This window comes from Schistocerca americana, chromosome 3 (genome assembly GCF_021461395.2).
Source record: "Schistocerca americana isolate TAMUIC-IGC-003095 chromosome 3, iqSchAmer2.1, whole genome shotgun sequence".
NCBI classification, from domain to species: domain Eukaryota; kingdom Metazoa; phylum Arthropoda; class Insecta; order Orthoptera; family Acrididae; genus Schistocerca; species Schistocerca americana.
In genome coordinates, this window is record NC_060121.1 from 124,501,894 (window position 1) to 124,521,930 (window position 20,037).

The 20,037-nt window shown below is 38.5% G+C and overlaps 1 protein-coding gene across 1 annotated transcript in view; it reads left to right on the forward strand.

Moving 5' to 3' along the window:
* The window catches only part of LOC124606906 (WW domain-binding protein 11), a 100,852-nt gene extending 83,445 nt beyond the window's left edge, over positions 1–17,407 (forward strand). Inside the window, exons 7-9 of the mRNA XM_047139009.1 lie at positions 7,612–7,903; positions 13,441–13,538; positions 17,027–17,407. Of these exons, the coding sequence (XP_046994965.1) occupies positions 7,612–7,903; positions 13,441–13,538; positions 17,027–17,133 (497 nt within the window). The 3' untranslated portion in view covers positions 17,134–17,407. The remainder of the gene's footprint in view (positions 1–7,611; positions 7,904–13,440; positions 13,539–17,026) is intronic.
* The last annotated feature ends 2,630 nt before the right edge of the window (positions 17,408–20,037 follow it).

Consider the following 20,037-nt stretch of genomic DNA (forward strand, 5'->3'; position numbering starts at 1 on the left):
AGATGAAAAGAGTTGGCACATGATGCACACTGTCAACATAGCACTTATAAACACTGTCTTGGTTGGATTTGTAATCCTGCACAGCCAAAATGCTCTAATCCTCATGTGAAAATTGTCCAGGTACACATTCTATCATGACACACCTGCAAGAGTTGTTTGATGAAAATGGAATTGATGACATAACATGTAAACTGTGGACATGTGTAGGTAGAACAGCTCTCCAGATATGTGTATTGTGCGTGGAAGACTTCTTGGAAAACCTTGCAGACAAATGAAAAAAGCTTTTGTTGCATTTCTTGATAGTCACCTGACAGTCTGAATTTCTACAACATCCGAAAGAGACACTTGGTAACAATGAATACACTGCAATATGTGATTTTACAGAAAATTATGCATTTGTCCGAACTATCAGCTTAATAAGTCACAGCTGCAAAATACTAACATGAATTCTTTACAGACGAATGGAAAAACTAGTAGAAGCCAACCTCGGGGAAGATCAGTTTGGATTCTGTAGAAACACTGGAACACGTGAGGCAATACTGACCTTACGACTTATCTTAGAAGAAAGATTAAGGAAAGGCAAACCTACGTTTCTAGCACTTGTAGACTTAGAGAAAGCTTTTGACAATGTTGACTGGAATACTCTCTTTCAAATTCTAAAGGTGGCAGGGGTAAAATACAGGGAGCGAAAGGCTATTTACAATTTGTACAGAAACCAGATGGCAATTATAAGAGTCGAGGGACATGAAAGGGAAGCAGTGGTTGGGAAGGGAGTAAGACAGGGTTGTAGCCTCTCCCCGATGTTGTTCAATCTGTATATTGAGCAAGCAGTAAAGGAAACAAAAGAAAAATTCGGAGTAGGTATTAAAATTCATGGAGAAGAAATAAAAACTTTGTGGTTCGCTGATGACATTGTAATTCTGTCAGAGACAGCAAAGGACTTGGAAGAGCAGTTGAATGGAATGGACAGTGTCTTGAAAGGAGGATATAAGATGAACATCAACAAAAGCAAAACAAGGATAATGGAATGTAGTCTAATTAAGTCGGGTGATGCTGAGGGAATTAGATTAGGAAATGAGGCACTTAAAGTAGTAAAGGAGTTTTGCTATTTGGGGAGCAAAATAACTGATGATGGTCGAAGTAGAGAGGATATAAAATGTAGGCTGGCAATGGCAAGGAAAGTGTTTCTGAAGAAGAGAAATTTGTTAACATCGAGTATTGATTTAAGTGTCAGGAAGTCATTTCTTAAAGTATTCGTATGGAGTGTAGCCATGTATGGAAGTGAAACATGGACGATAAATAGTTTGGACAAGAAGAGAATAGAAGCTTTCGAAATGTGGTGCTACAGAAGAATGCTGAAGATTAGATGGGTAGATCACATAACTAATGAGGAAGTATTGAATAGGATTGGGGAGAAGAGAAGTTTGTGGCACAACTTGACCAGAAGAAGGGATCGGTTGGTAGGACATGTTCTGAGGCATCAAGGGATCACCAATTTAGTATTGGAGGGCAGCGTGGAGGGTAAAAATCGTAGAGGGAGACCAAGAGATGAATACACTAAGCAGATTCAGAAGGATGTAGGTTGCAGTAGGTACTGGGAGATGAAAAAGCTTGCACAGAATAGAGTAGCATGGAGAGCTGCATCAAACCAGTCTCAGGACTGAAGACCACAACAACAACAACAACATGCATTTGTCCTGTAGGCTGGGGTGCATGGGTTTTCATCCATTTGTTTTTTATTATAGACATACAGAAAAGCGTGGTGCAATTGATCACATTTCCTTTGTTATATCAGAATGCCTTAAACATGTATGTTGGTTGTACCCACCTGTGATTCAGCATCTCTGCCATATGATGAGTAGCGACTTTCCTTTTCATATGTTACATTCCATCCTTGATTTTCCATTGCTTGATTAGTGAGTGACTTTATATATTATAAATGCTTGCCATCAGCCTGTTGACTGTAGTAACTTACTGTGCTACATTATACCACCACCTTTTTATCAATAAATATGTGAACTTCGAGTGACTGTTACTCTTGCCTTACTTGTGCCAAAATTCTGTGATTTGGTCATGCGCAGTGAACACAGCAAATTTTACAAAAATGGAATGACTCATATGTGACATTGCTGTTGATCTGGTGATAAGAAAATGATTTGTGCCCTTACATAATTAACAAGAAGCTTCGTTATAGCACAGTGGGTGCCCAAGCATGTTCCAGAGAATTAGGAGACTGTGACAGTGCTTGTTTACCTGACCATCTGTCGAGATATGTGGAGCAAGGAGGAATGGATTTAATTGTCCAGATTGTGGCATGTGATGAAATGGTGTGTCACCACTTCGACCCTGCCCCTAAATGGCTAAGCATTGAGTGGCAGCCACCCAGCTCTCCTCATCCAAGAAGAAAGCCCACTCTGACCTGAAAGGTGGAAAAGTGATGCTCAGTTTCTTTTTCAATGAAGAAAGACATCTACTCCGGCACCTCCACATGTGGCCAGTGGCGGATTTAAAAATTTCACCCCCTTAGATACACCATATTATATGCAAACACCCCCCCCCCCCAAAAAAAAAAAAAATTATTACCCGATCACTTAACAATTGCCATTTTGGGTGGGAGCGCTATGAGCTGTTTCTGTTCTCTGCCATTCATTATTCAGAAGGACACAGAGCTGTCTAGTTGCGCTCAATCAAAATGTAAGCTGGTTCCTGAACTGTGCTTGGTGTACGGCAGCGGAATAAAACAAACATCATTTTGTTAACACTTCTTCTGTCGAGAGACAACAGAAATGAACACAAGGAAAATAACTTTTCCAAAATAAAAATCAAACTGTCATTTTATGATCTAATAACTTGAATGTGTAGCAGATAAAAACAAGACACGATCGGTATTAATACGTGATAGGAAAGTGTAAGAAATGAAAATGAAATAGAGATTTCAGTGCATGACCTAATAACTAAATTCAGATGAACAAACACAGAACTGTGTTTACTATTACATAATTTTACAGACTAGTGTGGAAAAATCAAATTTGTTTTATAATCTAATAGTTAATGTGTAAAGCATTAGGGTGCGTGTAGCTAGATGCTGCATAATAAGTGTACACAATACCTTTAATCCATGTAAGGGCTGAACAGTTTTGTACTGCAGCTACTGCTCTCACCATAGCTCTTTCTAACGGTATTAGCAAAGCTTTTACATAACTATAACATTTCAGTAGACACCTGCTATACGCATCAGTTGTATGTAACATACTACAGTATCAGAATGACTTGACTGTACAGTGCCGAGTGGCTGGGTCGTTCAGGTATTGTTTAGCATTCTGCCATCAGCAAGTGTAAAATAAACACATAATACGTAGCTTGTAAATCCAATGAAAGTGCTCTAAGTTATAATAAAAATCACATTATAATCTTAAGTTTTTGAAACTAATATGAATAAATGAACAAACTCACTATGAATAAATGAACAAACTCACTAGTCAGGAAAGTTTGTGTCTGGCTTTGATGGCAGAAAACTCGTTGATCATATCTTCATAGTTCAGATGGTTATCAATTGGGAGGTCGACTTCGATGGGAAGAATGGACAAGGTGTTCAATCTCTCCTCAGACAATGTAGAACATAGGTACAATTTCAGTCTTTTAAGAGCCGAAAATGAGTGTTCTGCTGAACAATTTATAAGTGCCATACATAGAAATATTCTAAGAACAATGTCAACATTCAGAAACATGAACTGTAATGTATATTCCTGTGATAACTATAGAAATATTGTAAGAACAATATCAACATTTGGAAACATGAACTGTAATGTATATTCCTGCGATAACTATAACATTTCAGTAGACACTTAGAATATGCATCCGGTCCAACAGTGTGTTATAGCTTTCCTTTCTCCTTGTTAATTTGGTGTACAAGTTGTTCAGTACTCCAAATTTTTCCCTTCCAGTCAGATAAACTTTTTTAGAGTCCAGTTCTTCGTCATCATGAATTTTGCGTTTCCGTGAGCTTTTATAGGTGCATTCATAGTCTATATCAGTCACAATCTCTATGGATTTATTTTCATAATAGTTGAACACACCACGAATAGATGCAATAAATCCTACAGGTGATTCATATAATACATGGACTATTTTAGTACCAATATTTACACTTTGCGTCATCATGAATACTGTTTCTAGTCTACTGAATTGATTCAGTGAAGCTGAAACCTCATTTCATATTGGCAATATGTGTGAGGGCATTGATAATGCCCTCCCAGTTTTCAAATAGACTTACACACGCTTCCTCTCTTCCTGCCTCACATGTTTTTGATAAACTTTTTACCATTTTGCTTCCTGGTTTCATGAAAGAAAGAAGTTTATCCCAGTGCTGTGTAGAAGCAGAGAAAAAATTATAAAGGTTTTGCACTACATTGAAAAATGAACATGCTTCCCAACAACAGCTTACAGGACTTTTAGTACAGCCTCAGCTAAGTTTTCGGACTTAATGTCCTGAGTTTGGTAAAATCAGAAGGAAACGTTCAACAGGTTCACCATTCTCATTCACATATCTCAATATGAAAGATAATTGATCAATATGTGAAATGTCTGCAGCAGAATATACTGTTATAGAGAAATATTTGACCTGTTTTATTTCACTTACGATAATTTTTATTCATCCAGAAAAAAGCTCTATTATTTCATCACAGATTGTTGAAGAAAGATAACTTGTATGTCCCTGCCCTGGATTTCCACATCATTCAATGTGCTCTGCGAGAAAAGGATCAAACTCGGCTATAAGATCAAGAGACATATAAATTGATTATTGTGTAATGAATAGAATCTTTCAACGTGTCACTTAGGGGAAGTCCACGACATGTTAGCTTCTTCATTACTGCAAACACCCTTTTCAACACACTGCACCATTACATTTTTTTCTGTCTCAACATATGACTCGAAATGGTTATCTATTGTTCCAAGTGACTTTTTTCTTGTTATGAGTGATAACTCAGAATTTTTGTTTTCAAGTGAATTCTCATGATTAGATAAAATATTAGAAATATTTTTCCAATCTGCAATACCATTAGTAGATGTCGCAGCCTTGCCTCCGAACAACTTACATGGTACACAAAAAACAGCACCTATGCTACAGGAGTATACTAGAAAATCGTGCAAAGCTGATTCGCCATTTAAAAGTTTACAGTACAATATCTGGTTTTCCCTATTGATCATCTTAAATTAGAAAAATCACCGTTACAATTTTGATTAATGCCATGTTGTAAGAGAATGTCGATTGTTGACTCATTGACACACTATTCTGCAGGATCACCACTAACAATGTTATTCGACACTTACTTTTTTGTGAAACTTGAAATCAGGAACAATTTGCTTTTCTTCATTTTTAGCTTTTGTTTTGTCTGTATGTACTACTTTTACAACAGCTGCAGTGCCAGAAATATACCATCCCTACTACTTGAACTCGAAGTCGAACTAGCAATATTTCTTTCAAAAAATTTGTCTACTCCGCAAAGTCGAACTAGCAACATTTCTTACAAAAAATTTATCTACTCCGCAAAGCATTTTTAGAACATTGGCTTCTCATTCTTGCCTTTCCTTCGATAATTTCTGAAATGCTGCCCCACTTAATTTTGCACACTTGCTTTTTTCACTGTTATTCATGATAAGGCACTTACAAAATTGTCAGCCAACAGTCGAAACAAAAGAAAAAAGTTTGTGAAAGGAAAGAAAGACTGTGTCCAGTTCCAGTCGTACTACACCGCACATTGAGCACAAAGCTTTTTACTTTAAATGTGGCACACGAGCACAAAGATTTTTCCTTTAAACACGGAGCAATGAACTGACCAACTCAGATTACTCGATGTAACTGTGCTATGAGAGAATGACTATGCAGAATAATTTAATTTCATTGTCGCCTGTTTCTCTGTTGTCAGTAAACAGTAGAAGCACTCCTGCTGGCTGGAATTCGTCCCGTAAAGAAAATGGGACAGTCCCTTTCTTGAATTCTGTTTCCCACATCGCTGGAATTTTAGCTGGGACACAAATATGTTCTAAATATTCTTGACACTGTCTTTCTCATTCAAAAAGCAAATAACTTTTGCAATTTCTTTGAGGTGTGCTGGATCGACTCTTATCCCACTTATTCTTATAACATTGTAGTGGTATCTGTGAGCAGAGAAGACAGGCTGCAAAATGTATCTTGTTGGCCGTTGATATTGTGTGTTGTCATTTGTGTGAACACTGCTGTTATGTTTACACGCAAATGCGCCCTTTGTTCCAACATAAAATAAAAATAACCTTTTTTCAAAGAAATTAAACATAGTTAAGAAATTTAATATAAAATTTGCAATGCATTGTTGTACTATTTGATTGCACAGAGTGGGAACATTGATATCATGCAGGCTGCAGCACAATAAATGAGACAAACGAAAGTTGGTTTCTTCTATTTTTTCTTTTTTTGCCAAAAAAAAGTAACTAAGTAAATAAGTAAAATGTTTAAACTGTTGTGAAGTTTATTTCACACATTATTAGATATTCTGCTTACGTTCTTTTCGTATAAACATATGTTTAAAAATGTAAAACATTCCCAGTATCAACATGTTTTGTTAAATGGGTGTCATTAAATCAAAGCTCAGATATTGAAGACCACAGAGCTTTCACATTAATTACAGTAATGGAGGGTTGACTTGAAACTTCACCGTAATTTCTACAAGAAATTTAAGTAGAGTCTGGTTTTATGTACTGAGGCCCACACATGTTGCAGTATTTAAGAAACTGCTGATTAATTTATCACAGGTTTTCAGGGGTCCTGATATTTTCACGGGGAAACATGGTAGGGTTAAGTGGAAGCCAACAACTTTCTCGAAATAATAACGTTTCAAACATTGTATTGTAGATTGCCATCCTGACAGCTTACTTCAAAATATTTTGAATAATTATGAGACTGATACCAGACAGAAACCCAATGTTAAATTTCTATTGAACTAGCAAGTTGTTTAACAATATTAAAAGTTTTTGTTGTTTGTAAGTGGAGTTATTTTAAAACGTAAAAGGTTAAAATGAGTACAGAGCATAAAATGCTGCCCTCCCTTAAGGTGCCACCCTTAGGCCTGGCTGGTGGACATATATGGAAGTAAATCCGCCACTGCATGTGATTGCATATCTACAGCCCCATAAAACAGTCTGTGAAAAAACAGAGTTTCACCGTGACAAAGATGTGCAGGGCACCATGGAAAATTGGATCTGTCTACAGTGCAGGAGTTACTACACTGAAGCCATCCACCCCCTTTCTACATGCTGGGATCTGTGTATCGATATCAGTGGTGTGTCAATGGTGATTACGTAAAGCTGTACTCTTCAACATGAACTGTAATTGTAATATTTTTATTAAATTTTCTTTCCATATAATTATAGTCTCCATTTCATTTGGGTGCATCTTATACATCCAAATGTACCGCTTGGCTTGCAAAAATTTTATCACCCGCTTATTTGGACACATCAAAAATATATCTCCTTTGACAGATGTGGCTTTGTGTAGCAGATTTATACTCAAAGACATGTTGGCAAACATAATAATGCTTTCAGATCACTCTTTAATTATCCCTGCATGCCACACAGGACTGCCGCCTAGACTGCTGCGACCTCCAACAGCGCTGCCACCGCGTATGGGTTTGCCCGGCATGGCAGGGCTGCCACCACCGACAGCAGGTCAGTTGGGTGCCGTTAGTGTACCAGTATCTGCAGCTCCCCCTCCAGGAGCTCCTCCACCTGCCGTGGCTGCAACGCCCAACGTACTCACTGCTGCACCTCAGCTGATCAACAGGGCAGGTGGGGCTGCAGGAGCACAGGGAGGTGCAGCAGATCCCAAGAAACCACAGGGAGCAACAATCGAGGCCAAGCCACAGATCAGGTGAGACCCTCTGGTATCTTCCTACTTTAAATACCACCTTGCGCTTTCCAAACTGTGAGTTAGTAACAGGAAATATATGTGATATGCATTAACACCATGAAGCTGATATTACACTGTGAAATATCATATTTTATATTAGCTAAAAGTGCTGTTCAAGTAAGACAATCACTATCATTGGTCGTACAGTGTCATATATTCAAATTCTGTGTGAAGCATTGACCAAGCAGAAAACAAAGGTTTTTCAATAATCGTACAGCAAAAATTAATTTAATTATGCAAACTGTTCAAGTGATATGTTGTATACTTCATATCAATGTGTCACCTAGAACTGAAGAGGACAGTGACACAGCCAGATATTAATTCAAGTGGAAGTTGTAATTTATAGTGATAACTTATTGCTTCCAGTATTATGATTGCCAGACAATGAATCAAGCTACTAGGATTCTGCTTCACAAACAGCTTACACATTTGTGTAGCATCTGTGTTCATGATAGTAAGCTACCACCATGCACAGCTACCAACTATAATGAAGATTTTGTATCACAAATTTTTGATTCCTTAAGATCACTTTTTGCTCTTTAATTTGCTCAATTTTATCCTGTTATATCACTGCAATTGCTAGACATTTGACCAGTTGCAATGGTATTCTTTATATTGAGTATTGCTGACTTTAGCCATTCTGCTATAATTTCGTCTTCAGTGCATAGTTTCTTTTTCAGTCTCTTGTTGTGATAGATTTTTTTTTTTATTTCTTGCTTCTTTAGGCAGATAATTAGGCATTGTTTCTTCAGGGATTTGAGGCGAAAAGTTCTCTGTTGGTTCCATACAGCCAAGAAAGGACTGGAAGCTTACTTTAAGTTTTCCTTTTTTGAAAGGGGGTACCAAAATTACATTAGGAATTTGTGCCCATCAGCTATGAAATATAAACTAAATCTACAATCATTGAGATATATTTAGCATGAAGCTACTTGCCAGAGATGAGATGATACATAAAAGAACCAATTTTTTCAAATGAAGTTAGTAGCTGGAAGAGCAGAGCCAGCAAGCCAAAAAGTAGGTGAATATAAATTCCACATTAATCACTTTAAAAATGCCTGTGCAATCACAAATCCTCCATTTTTAACGATTGTGTAATACATTACCAAACTTCTTGAGCAATTTATTCGTGTGTCAACTCCATTTTAACATGTTCTATTTGACTCTACGGAATTTTATTCATAATATTTAATTCATTACGTGGCCGTTAATGTCTGCTTTAGATGGTAGCATCACCTTTTTTTTTTAAATTTAAATTAACATTTCCATACTATTCCCTAATTTGCCAGCCGTTTCTTGGCACCTTGGAGCGGTTCTTAATTGATTTATGTCTGCTGTTCTAAGTGTGTTCTCATTATTCTCATGGTACAATTATTTTTGTTACACTGCTTTTTTCAGTTTGTTATAACTTCTCTTTCCTCCCTCAGTCTAATTATTCTGATGGCATTTGGATTCTGCTGCTGTCAGATTTGAGATTGATGATTTTTAATTTTGTTCAGTCTACTTTATTATTTGCTCTAAACCCAACACGTAGTATTTCGACATGCAGTACACAACTTTGTTATCAATTTGATTCAGCACCCTTTGTAGTTTGCTGTAAACCCAACAGATGGCATTTCAGGGCACATCCTGTTATTCTGTTTATTCCATATTTCTGTATCATTGTTACATACTGCTGTAAATAGTGTAAAAAGTATTCACAACTCTCCCAGACCCATTCCAGTGCCTAAAACAACAAGAAAAAAGTTCGTCAGAAGTGTTGGGTGCATGGGTAGAAGCATGACAGAATGCAGCAGGGCTCGTAAGTCTCATACACACCAATCAAAGGATTAATCTGATGTTTCACCTTTTCTGATTTGAATGTTCATGGTTTCTCTGCGACAGGAATACGATGTAACTACATGACCACAACCAATTAAACACCAGGTAGTGACCATGGGCAGTTGTTTAGTGACCATTATAAAGATATTCGCCAGTCTTCACAATACTTGGCTGTCAAACATTTGATCCAAAATCCAGTTTGTCAAATTTGATGTGTTTCATTCAAGAACAGAAGGTTCCAGCCACATGATCTGATGCTTTCAGATCATAGTGTTTCCTGTTAAGCACATAAAATGAATAAAGTCACAAAAAAGGATAGGATTTTAAACTAAATTGAGCGGGATCAAAATGGGAACATTTAAGTAAATAGTAAACTTAGGTTCACAGAAATTGGTATCAAATTTATAAAACATTAAGCTCTCCTAAAAGCCTGTTCTTACATGAATATGCAAGTAATAACATAAACTGTACATTCAATATCAGTTGCATTCAGTGAGCAATACACTCTCTTGTCCAGTTGAATACAAGACATCAGAAGCAAGGATCATAAGCTCGATCAATGATTATAACCTGGCCAATCTGTGATTATTGTGATGCATGCAAATTTACATAATTATATTTGCCAAAAGATTGCAATATACGCATGCAACACTGCAGCAGGTCAATCCAGGCCTGTGATCTCTCATGTTCCCCCAGCACAATTGATTAATAGTGTGCTTCCAGACATTATGCCAAGCTGCTGTTTCCATTTTACCCACAACATTTCGGGCAACTGACCCAGCTGGTGCTACGTGTATTTGGTGCCCGGAGTACAGGCAGCCAACAGTTAAATTTGCAGCACCTGAAGAAGATGGCTGGATCGGTCTTAGAAATATTGTGCATACAATGGAAACGACAACTCAAGACACATGGAAGAGCACACTACAATATTAATCTTGGCATGGCGCTCAAATGGTACCGGAACCAAACTATACATAATCATGCTGGTATTTCCATCACAGACTGAATATTTTGTGTACCTAAACTATTTTATATTAATTAACTGAAAACTAATTCACTAAGACAAACAATAGGAAGTGCCATGAATGTCGTAATCGGGCCTGATCCTGGATAATGGGGAAACAAAGACACGTGTGATAGTCAAGAGGACTGTTCTTATGTTTGCACAATCATTAGTGTATTCCAGACATTGTATTACAAATAACAGCTTACTCACTAACAAATGCTTGTTCACCAAAAACATTTATGTACAAACACAAGAAAACTACAACTGAAATAAATATAACCAGACACACAAAATAGTCTCTCTCTGCATTAGATGCCAGATCAAGAACTTAACATCAGTTTCAAATTAAGAATGAAAAATAAATTTGCAGTCCAAATCACAACAATCATCCCTTGACAGGACCTGCTGCCACACATAAAGCGAATAGCTGCTCCTAAAATTATGCATATCAGTACTTCCAGTTTTTTAAAAAATGCACACATCACGTGCCACTAACATTCATTCAGTAATGTGTCAAGTTGTTAAAATGCCACTAAATTTTGATTAAGTAATCTTTGACCATTGCCAATTACTGCTGATAAGCTGCTAGAACGCCCTTATGTGCTCCAGCTGCCCGCTGTGATGTCACAAGTGTCCACAATGTTGGCATATATGGGCATATGTTACCTCTGTATTTGGTGCACCCACCTCAACTTCATGATTCCTGAATCCCATGCCACACTAAGCTGTTGGTCACTGTCTCTATTAAGTGTGTTGTTTGGGATTTTTGTTTCAGTGGTTTCTTTCATTACACTGCCTGAACCACAGCAGGAATGTCATCAGACTTGATCTGGTGGCTGTTCGCTAGAGTATATGCTCAGCTATAGTAGATTTTTTGGGATTGTGTAGACAACCCTCACAATATTTCCCAAGTTGTTCCACAGTGCACTTGTTTACCCGACATAAGATTGTCTGCAGTCATAGGGTAAACCTCGCAGTGTACTGACACCTGACACACTATTCGTCATCTCAGTAGTCGGAACATTTTTGGCAGAGGCCTAAAGATCAATGATATTGCTTGATTTATTTGGTGATCATTATTTCTGGTAACCGACATAAGTTTAGTCACAAATGAATCAAATACGTAAATTTCAAGATTCTCGAACAGTTTAGTCCCCAGTACCTAATCTCTGAAGTACAAACAAGTGTCCCAATACTTTTATCCAAACTAAAATTCAAACTGCAATGTTCAGTACTTTGAACTATAGTATATAGGACGTTGTCCTTCCTAATAATTCAAACCGAGACCTAGGGTATAAAAGATTTCAATTTAAAGCATGGATGTCCAGAACAAAAGTGATACTACAATTAAGATTACTGAACCACAATCAATCTGTTTAGATGCAGGTTCAATTAACTCTCTGCTCGTACATCCTTGATATCTTTACCAACGGATGCATGCTTAGCAAGAGACTGGATAAACTCAAGGTTGCACACTCATAATTATTGATCATTAGTAATCTTTTCTCAGGCATATCTTGAAACCCATAAGCCAGTTCGTATAGGTCAACTTTTCCTTGTAGCACAAGGAGGCATTCATCTATATTTTGAGTAATACTATTCACAGTGGTTTTCTCGAATATGCTATTTTGTGAGCCAAGAGAATGTTGAGAGACCTAATACTTATACTTAAGAGTTTAGGTTTTTTTTCTAATACAGTGTCAGTACTTCCTTTAATTGGCAAGGCAAGTTAGATGTTACATATCAAATAGGTGCTGGTTTATCAGAGCTGTACCAAACCAGGTGGTCTCGTTTGTGTGGGTGAAGGACCATACTGGGATTGGGGAGAAGTAAAAAGCCGACCAATTGATTAAGTGCATGACAATGACATGAGAGGGTGATGCATTCCCACAGATCTCATTATTGTGGTTGGAGGCATGGCCAAAAGTGACTGGGACAAGGCATGGGAGACAAGGGCACCTTGTGCAGGCGAATCCATCAGCATTTACCGAAGGTCCAGTGGTATGCTTTAAAAGGGGCTCTGAACTGTAATTTAACTGTCGTAGGGACTGCGAGACATTTTGTGATAATCATTGCCAGCTTGAAAAATTCAACCATAGCTGCTACTGATATCATCTTTATAGGCTCCACCTCATACCCTTGCCATATTGCGACTGTGGGGAGCTCCGGAACTTTAATCACGTTCTTCGACTGCCCTTAGGTTGAAAGGAAATCTGTCTGGCTAATTACACTACTAGTCCACATGCGTCAGACTCTTCCTGCTCATGTGTTAATCCTCATTTACACAGAATTTAGCTTTTATAAATTATTAGTGACATTCAGAATTTGATCTAAAAGAAAGTTGGAATTAAATTGTCACTGTTAAGTTTAGATTTATGTGTGTCTCTGTCTCTGTGTGTGTGTGTGTGGGGGGGGGGGGGGGGGGGCAGAGTCAATTCCCATAACGGAATCTATCACTAATCATGAAATAAGTTGTTTGATATTAGTAGTGCACCTGCAGATGGTAGACATACACATATGACGAGAAACAGCTTGTGCAGTATCTTTTACTATCAACGTGTACAAATTTCTTTGTCCTTTTCTGTAAGTGCATTAATGATTTGATGTCAATTTCTTTCCTTATGACAATGATCTTCTTTGTACTGTTAAAGAAAACTGTTTTTCCTTCTTTTAGGAACTTGAGTGCTGATGTAACCAGATTCTTACCGACAGCTCTTAGAGTTAAACGTGAAGACAAAAAGAAGAAAGAAGTCAAGGGATCAGTTGTGTCAGGTTTGTTATACTTAATTTGTTGACTCAAATATCATAGCCAACAAGCCTTACTTTGATAATCCAGTGGCTTACTTTAGTTAAGTAAACACTTGTTCAAAAGAAGATAATCTCAACATTTTCCATTAAGAAATTTTCTTGACCTGCCAAAGAAAGTATGCTGTACATAACATTTTTACATGCACAACAAAAATATGAGTATGTTAAATTAGTTTTGTAAGAAATGTATTGTCCAATACTGGGGTGTACAAGGTCCATTCTAATTTAGACAACTCAGTATTGTAAAATCCAAACAAAGTGTTAGTGTAATCTTCAGGAATACAAAATGCTGTTCCTCATGTTTCACCCAGTGTCAACAGAAAATGCCGATTCGTTTCACTTTTTTTTTTTCCAATGGATTTTTATGTGCCCGTTTGATGGAACTGTCCGAAATTAGTGTAATGTGAAATTTAGTTAAACAATATGTTGAAACTTCCTGGCAGATTAAAACTGTGTGCCGGACCGAGACTCAAACTCGGGACCTTTGCCTTTCGCGGGCAAGTGCTCTAGGTTCGCAGGAGAGCTTCTATAAAGTTTGGAAGGTAGCAGACGAGATACTGGCAGAAGTAAAGCTGTGAGTACCGGGCGTGAGTCGTGCTTCGGTAGCTCAGATGGTAGAGCACTTGCCCGCGGAAGGCAAAGGTCCCGAGTTCGAGTCTCGGTCGGGCACACAGTTTTAATCTGCCAGGAAGTTTCATATCAGCGCACACTCCACTGCAGAGTGAATATCTCATTCTGGAAAAATTTAATTGTCATGGGTGACTGGAATTTGATAGTAGGAAAAGGAAGAGAAGGAAATGAAGTAGGTGAATATGGAATGGTGATAAGAAGTGAAAGAGGAAGACGGCTGGTAAAATTTTGCACAGAGCATAACTTACTCATAGCTAACACTTGGTTCAAGAATCATGAAAGAAGGTTGTATACATGGAAAAGGCCTGGTTTCAAATAGATTATATAATGGTAAGACAGAGATTTAGGAACCAGGTTTTAAACTGTAAGACATTTCCAGGGCTAAGTGTGGACTCTGACCACAATCTATGGTTCTGAACTGTAGATTAAAACTGAAGAAACTGCAAAAAGGTGGGAATTTAAGGAGATGGGACCTGGATAAACTGAAAGAACCAGAGGTTGTACAGAGTTTCAGGGACAGCATAAGGGAACAATTGATAGGAATGGGGGAAAGAAATACAGTAGAAGAAGAATGGGTAGCTTTGAGGGACGAAATAGCGAAGGCAGCAGAGGATCAAGTAGGTAAAAAGACGAGGGCTAGTAGAAATCCTTGGGTAACAGAAGAAATATTGAATTTAATTGATGAAAGGAGAAAATATAAAAAATGCAATAAATGAAGTAGGCAAAAAGGAATACAAACGTCTCAAAAATGAGATCGACAGGAAGTGCAAAATGGCTAAGCAGGGATGGCTAGATGACAAATGTAAGGATAAAGAGGCAAATCTCATTAGGAGTAAGATAGATACAGCCTACAGCAAAATTAAAGAGACCTTTGGAGAAAAGAGAACCACTTGTATGAATATCAAGAGCTCAGATGGAAACCCAGTTCTAAGCAAGGAAGGGAAAGCAGAAAGGTGGAAGGAGTATATAGAGGGTCTGTGCAAGATCGATGTACTTGAGGACAATATTATGGAAATGGCAGAGGTTGTAGATGAAGATGGAATGGGAGATATGATACTGCGTGAAGAGTTTGACAGAACACTGAGAGACCACAGCCGAAACAAGGCCTCGGGAGTAGACATCATTCCATTAGGACTACTGACAGCCTTGGGAGTGCCAGCCCTGACAAAACGCTACTATCTGGTGAGCAAGGTGTGTGAGACGGTTGAAATACCCTCAGACTTCAAGAAGAATCCCAAAGAAAGAAGGTGTTGACAGATGTGAAAATTTCCAAACTATCAATTTAATAAGTCACGGCTGCATAATACTAACGTGAATTCTTTACAGACAAATGGAGAAACTGGTAGAAGCCGACCTCGGGGAAGATCAGTTTGGATTCCGTAGAAATATTGGAACACGTGAGGCAATACTGACCCTACGGCTTATCTTAGAAGATAGATTAAGGAAAGGCAAACCTACATCTCTAGCATTTGTAGACTTAGAGAAAGCTTTTGACAATGTTGACTGGAATACTCTCTTTCAAATTCTGCAGGTGGCAGGGGTAAAATACAGGGAGCGAAAGGCTAATTACAATTTGTACAGAAAGCAGATGGCAGTTATATGAGTCAAGGGACATGAAAGGGAAGCAGTGGTTGGGAAGGGAGGGTTGTAGCCTATCCCCGATATTATTTGATCTGTATACTGAGCAAGCAGTAAAGGATACAAAAGAAAAATCCAGAGTAAGTATTAAAATCCATGGAGAAGAAATAAAAACTTTGAGGTTCACCTATGACATTGTAATTCTGTCAGAGACAGCAAAGGACCTGGAAGAGCAGCTGAAAGGAATGGACAGTGTCTTGAAAGGAGGATATAAGATGAACATCAACAAAAGCAAAACGAGGATAATAGAATGTAGTCTAATTAAGTTGGGGGACGCTGAGGGAATAAGAACAGGAAATGAGACACTTAATGCAGTAAATGAGTTTTGCTATTTGGGGAGCAAAATAACTGATGATGGTCGAAGTAGAGGATATAAAATGTAGACTGGCAATGGCAAGGAAAGCGTTTCTGAAGAAGAGAAATTTGTTAATATCGAGTATAGATTTAAATGTCAGGGCTGAAGATTAGATGGGTAGATCACATAACTAATGAGGAGGTACTGAATAGAATTGGGGAGAAGAGAAATTTCTGGCACAACTTGACTAGAAGAAGGGATCGCTTGGTAGGACATGTTCTGAGGCATGAAGGGATCACCAATTTAGTATTGGAGGGCAGCGTGGAGGGTAAAAATCGTAGAGGGAGACCAAGAGATGAATACACTAAGCAGGTTCAGAAGGGTGTAGGTTGCAGTAGGTACTGGGAGATGAAGGAGCTTGCACAGTATAGAGTAGCATGGAGAGCTGGACTGAAGACCACAACAACAACATGTCTTATTGCCACATTAACTATTAAAACCAGTGATAGACACTTTATTGTGTCTTGTGCGAAAACTGCCCTTTAACAGAGTTCACTTATATGCAGGCAATGGTTTTGTAGTTTCACCAGAGGCACTCATCTCAAGTTGTTACAATGTGAATGGCACCACATTTATCACAATTTTTCTCTATTATCTATTGTTACTTTAAGCTGTGTGTGTTATTCTTTAATGTACACATTTGACTGTTTCAACAAATGCTGTTGTGATGCTGCCTGCCATGTTCCATTATTGCCAGGAATATCTGTACTTGTCATTCAATAGAAAGGTATATTCCAAATGGAAATATGCAGCTGGTTAACTTCAAGTTATAATGTTTCTTACAATTGTTAACGAACATTTCAATCTAGGCTTCCTTTTTCTTTTCCAGAACCAAGGGCAGAAGCTATAGTTCCGAAACCAAATCCGGCAACGGGCCAGCAGACAAAAGATGATGCCTACATGCAGTTCATGCGTGAGATGGAAGGCCTTCTGTGAATATGTGTGTTTATTGTTCGATAGTTATGAAACAAACACTTGGTGAATGCAATTGCTTGAATGTGGGAGAGCATTTAAGTAGGCGTTAATGTCATAAAGTAATAGACTGTCAAATATGTACAAGTTTGTTTTTGTCACTATCTACCAGCAAACTAATGCAAGTAATGAAATTGCAATAGACACTATGTACAGTATCACTGTCACTAAGCTCATATTTGTGGAAACTGATGTTAAACAAAAAAATATTAAACTAATTGTGTTTCAGACTTGTTAATATTTGTTGGACAGAGGCAAAAGAATTTGGTACAGAAATGAACCTTCACATTAGTGAAAACTTTTGAGAAATCACTTTGAGTTTTGAGACTGTGTGCACACTTCACTTTGCAGTCTTTATCATTAATAATCATAATTATTTTATCAAAGGCTTCCTTGTGCTTGGAGCCCATCCATCATATTGTACATCATCATAAATCATACTGAAGTTTCTTGAAAACAAAACTATATGTTACAATACTCGAATTGTTGTAGTAGTGATTGTATGCAATTCCTTACGCCTTACATCAGTTTACCAACTGCTGGGCTTGCGGGGAAAAAAAAAAAAAATTTATAATATATTTTAAAATTCTCTGATAGGTCCTGCTCACCTTATTAAATTGACAATATATGTATATGAGCTTACTTCTCTATATGTGAAAAAAGCAGTGGAGGAAAGGCACTAAGTTTCACAGCAGGAATAAAAGTATACAACATAGCCCTTCTGGCTAAAACACACGTTTAATGAACGGTCAAACAAAGAGGTCCTGAATTTTGGTTAACAGTGTACAAAACATTGGTGAAAAATTGAGAAGAAAAGTACCAATAATAAGAGAATTGAAAGAATTGGAAAATCCAGTATGGAATGTAACAATATAATGAAAACGATAGTTGCTACTCGCCATATAGCGGAGAGGATGAGTTGCAGAAAGGCACAACAAAAAGACTGTTACACAATTAGCTTTCGGCCAACAAAGCCTTTGTCAAAATTAGACAACATACACACACTCAAGCAAATGCAACTCACACACACACACAAGACCATAGTCTCTGGCTCCAGCTGCCAGACTGTGGTCATGTGTGTGAGAGTTGAGTTTGCGCGAGTGTCTGTGTTGTCCAATTTTGACAAAGGCCTTGACAAATTGAGTGACAGTTTTCTTGTTGTGCCTTTCTGCAACTCAGCATCTTCACTAGTGAATTGAAACAGAGAACTTGCTATTTTTTAGGGTGATTTTTCCATATTTCTCAGTCACTAAACGTGGTGGTGACTTGTCCAATATAAATAGGAAAATGTAATTAAAGTAATACCCTGACCAGCATAACACACATGGTTCGCAGTAGCAGACTTGTAACCATATAATCAAAAATCAGTTAAGCTTAGAAATGAACTGTAAAATGTTTTAAAGTTCTAAAGGAACTGATGACAAGTATATCCTCATGCTAAAAATTAAAGCCGGACTTTTGCATTCTTGGAGATGAACTGTTACTTCTTATAAACCCACCCCAAATATAATGTGCAGTGTGTTTATACATGCATTCCTGCCCCCCCCCCCCCCCCACCCCCCAATGTGACAATCATTTTGGATTTTTTATGTGCCTATCCATGTTATTAATTTGTGCTTGTGACATGTAATTTTACACTTCAGAACATTTATACAGTGTCATGCTATTTACCACTAAATTTGTGGCTAACACAAAGTTGATGCTTAAATTTTTTTTATGCCATTTCCATCATATAGGAGCATTTCAGGATACGATTAAGCAACTTCGTAAAAATGTCACCAGTCAATATTTCAGTTAATTTTATAGTGATTATGTCACTTTGTTCCTCTAATATAAAGATCATTTGTTGTTAGTGGCAGACTTCTGCAAATCATGTGATGATCTAATCTGTGCCTGGTATTGTGGTTATGTATTTACATTCCTGGAAATTGAAATAAGAACACCGTGAATTCATTGTCCCGGGAAGGGGAAACTTTATTGACACATTTCTGGGGTCAGATACATCACATGATCACACTGACAGAACCACAGGCACATAGACACAGGCAACAGAGCATGCACAATGTCGGCACTAGTACAGTGTATATCCACCTTTCGCAGCAATGCAGGCTGCTATTCTCCCATGGAGACGATCGTAGAGGTGCTGGATGTAGTCCTGTGGAACGGCTTGCCATGCCATTTCCACCTGGCGCCTCAGTTGGACCAGCGTTCGTGCTGGACGTGCAGACCGCGAGAGACGACGCTTCATCTAGTCCCAAACATGCTCAATGGGGGACAGATCCGGAGATCTTGCTGGCCAGGGTAGTTGACTTACACCTTCTAGAGCACGTTGGGTGGCACGGGATACATGCGGACGTGCATTGTCCTGTTGGAACAGCAAGTTCCCTTGCCGGTCTAGGAATGGTAGAACGATGGGTTCGATGACGGTTTGGATGTACCGTGCACTATTCAGTGTCCCCTCGACGATCACCAGTGGTGTACGGCCAGTGTAGGAGATCGCTCCCCACACCATGATGCCGGGTGTTGGCCCTGTGTGCCTCGGTCGTATGCAGTCCTGATTGTGGCGCTCACCTGCACGGCGCCAAACACGCATACGACCATCATTGGCACCAAGGCAGAAGCGACTCTCATCGCTGAAGACGACACGTCTCCATTCGTCCCTCCATTCACGCCTGTCGCGACACCACTGGAGGCAGGCTGCACGATGTTGGGGCGTGAGCGGAAGACGGCCTAACGGTGTGCGGGACCGTAGCCCAGCTTCATGGAGACGGTTGCGAATGGTCCTCGCCGATACCCCAGGAGCAACAGTGTCCCTAATTTGCTGGGAAGTGGCGGTGCGGTCCCCTACGGCACTGCGTAAGATCCTAC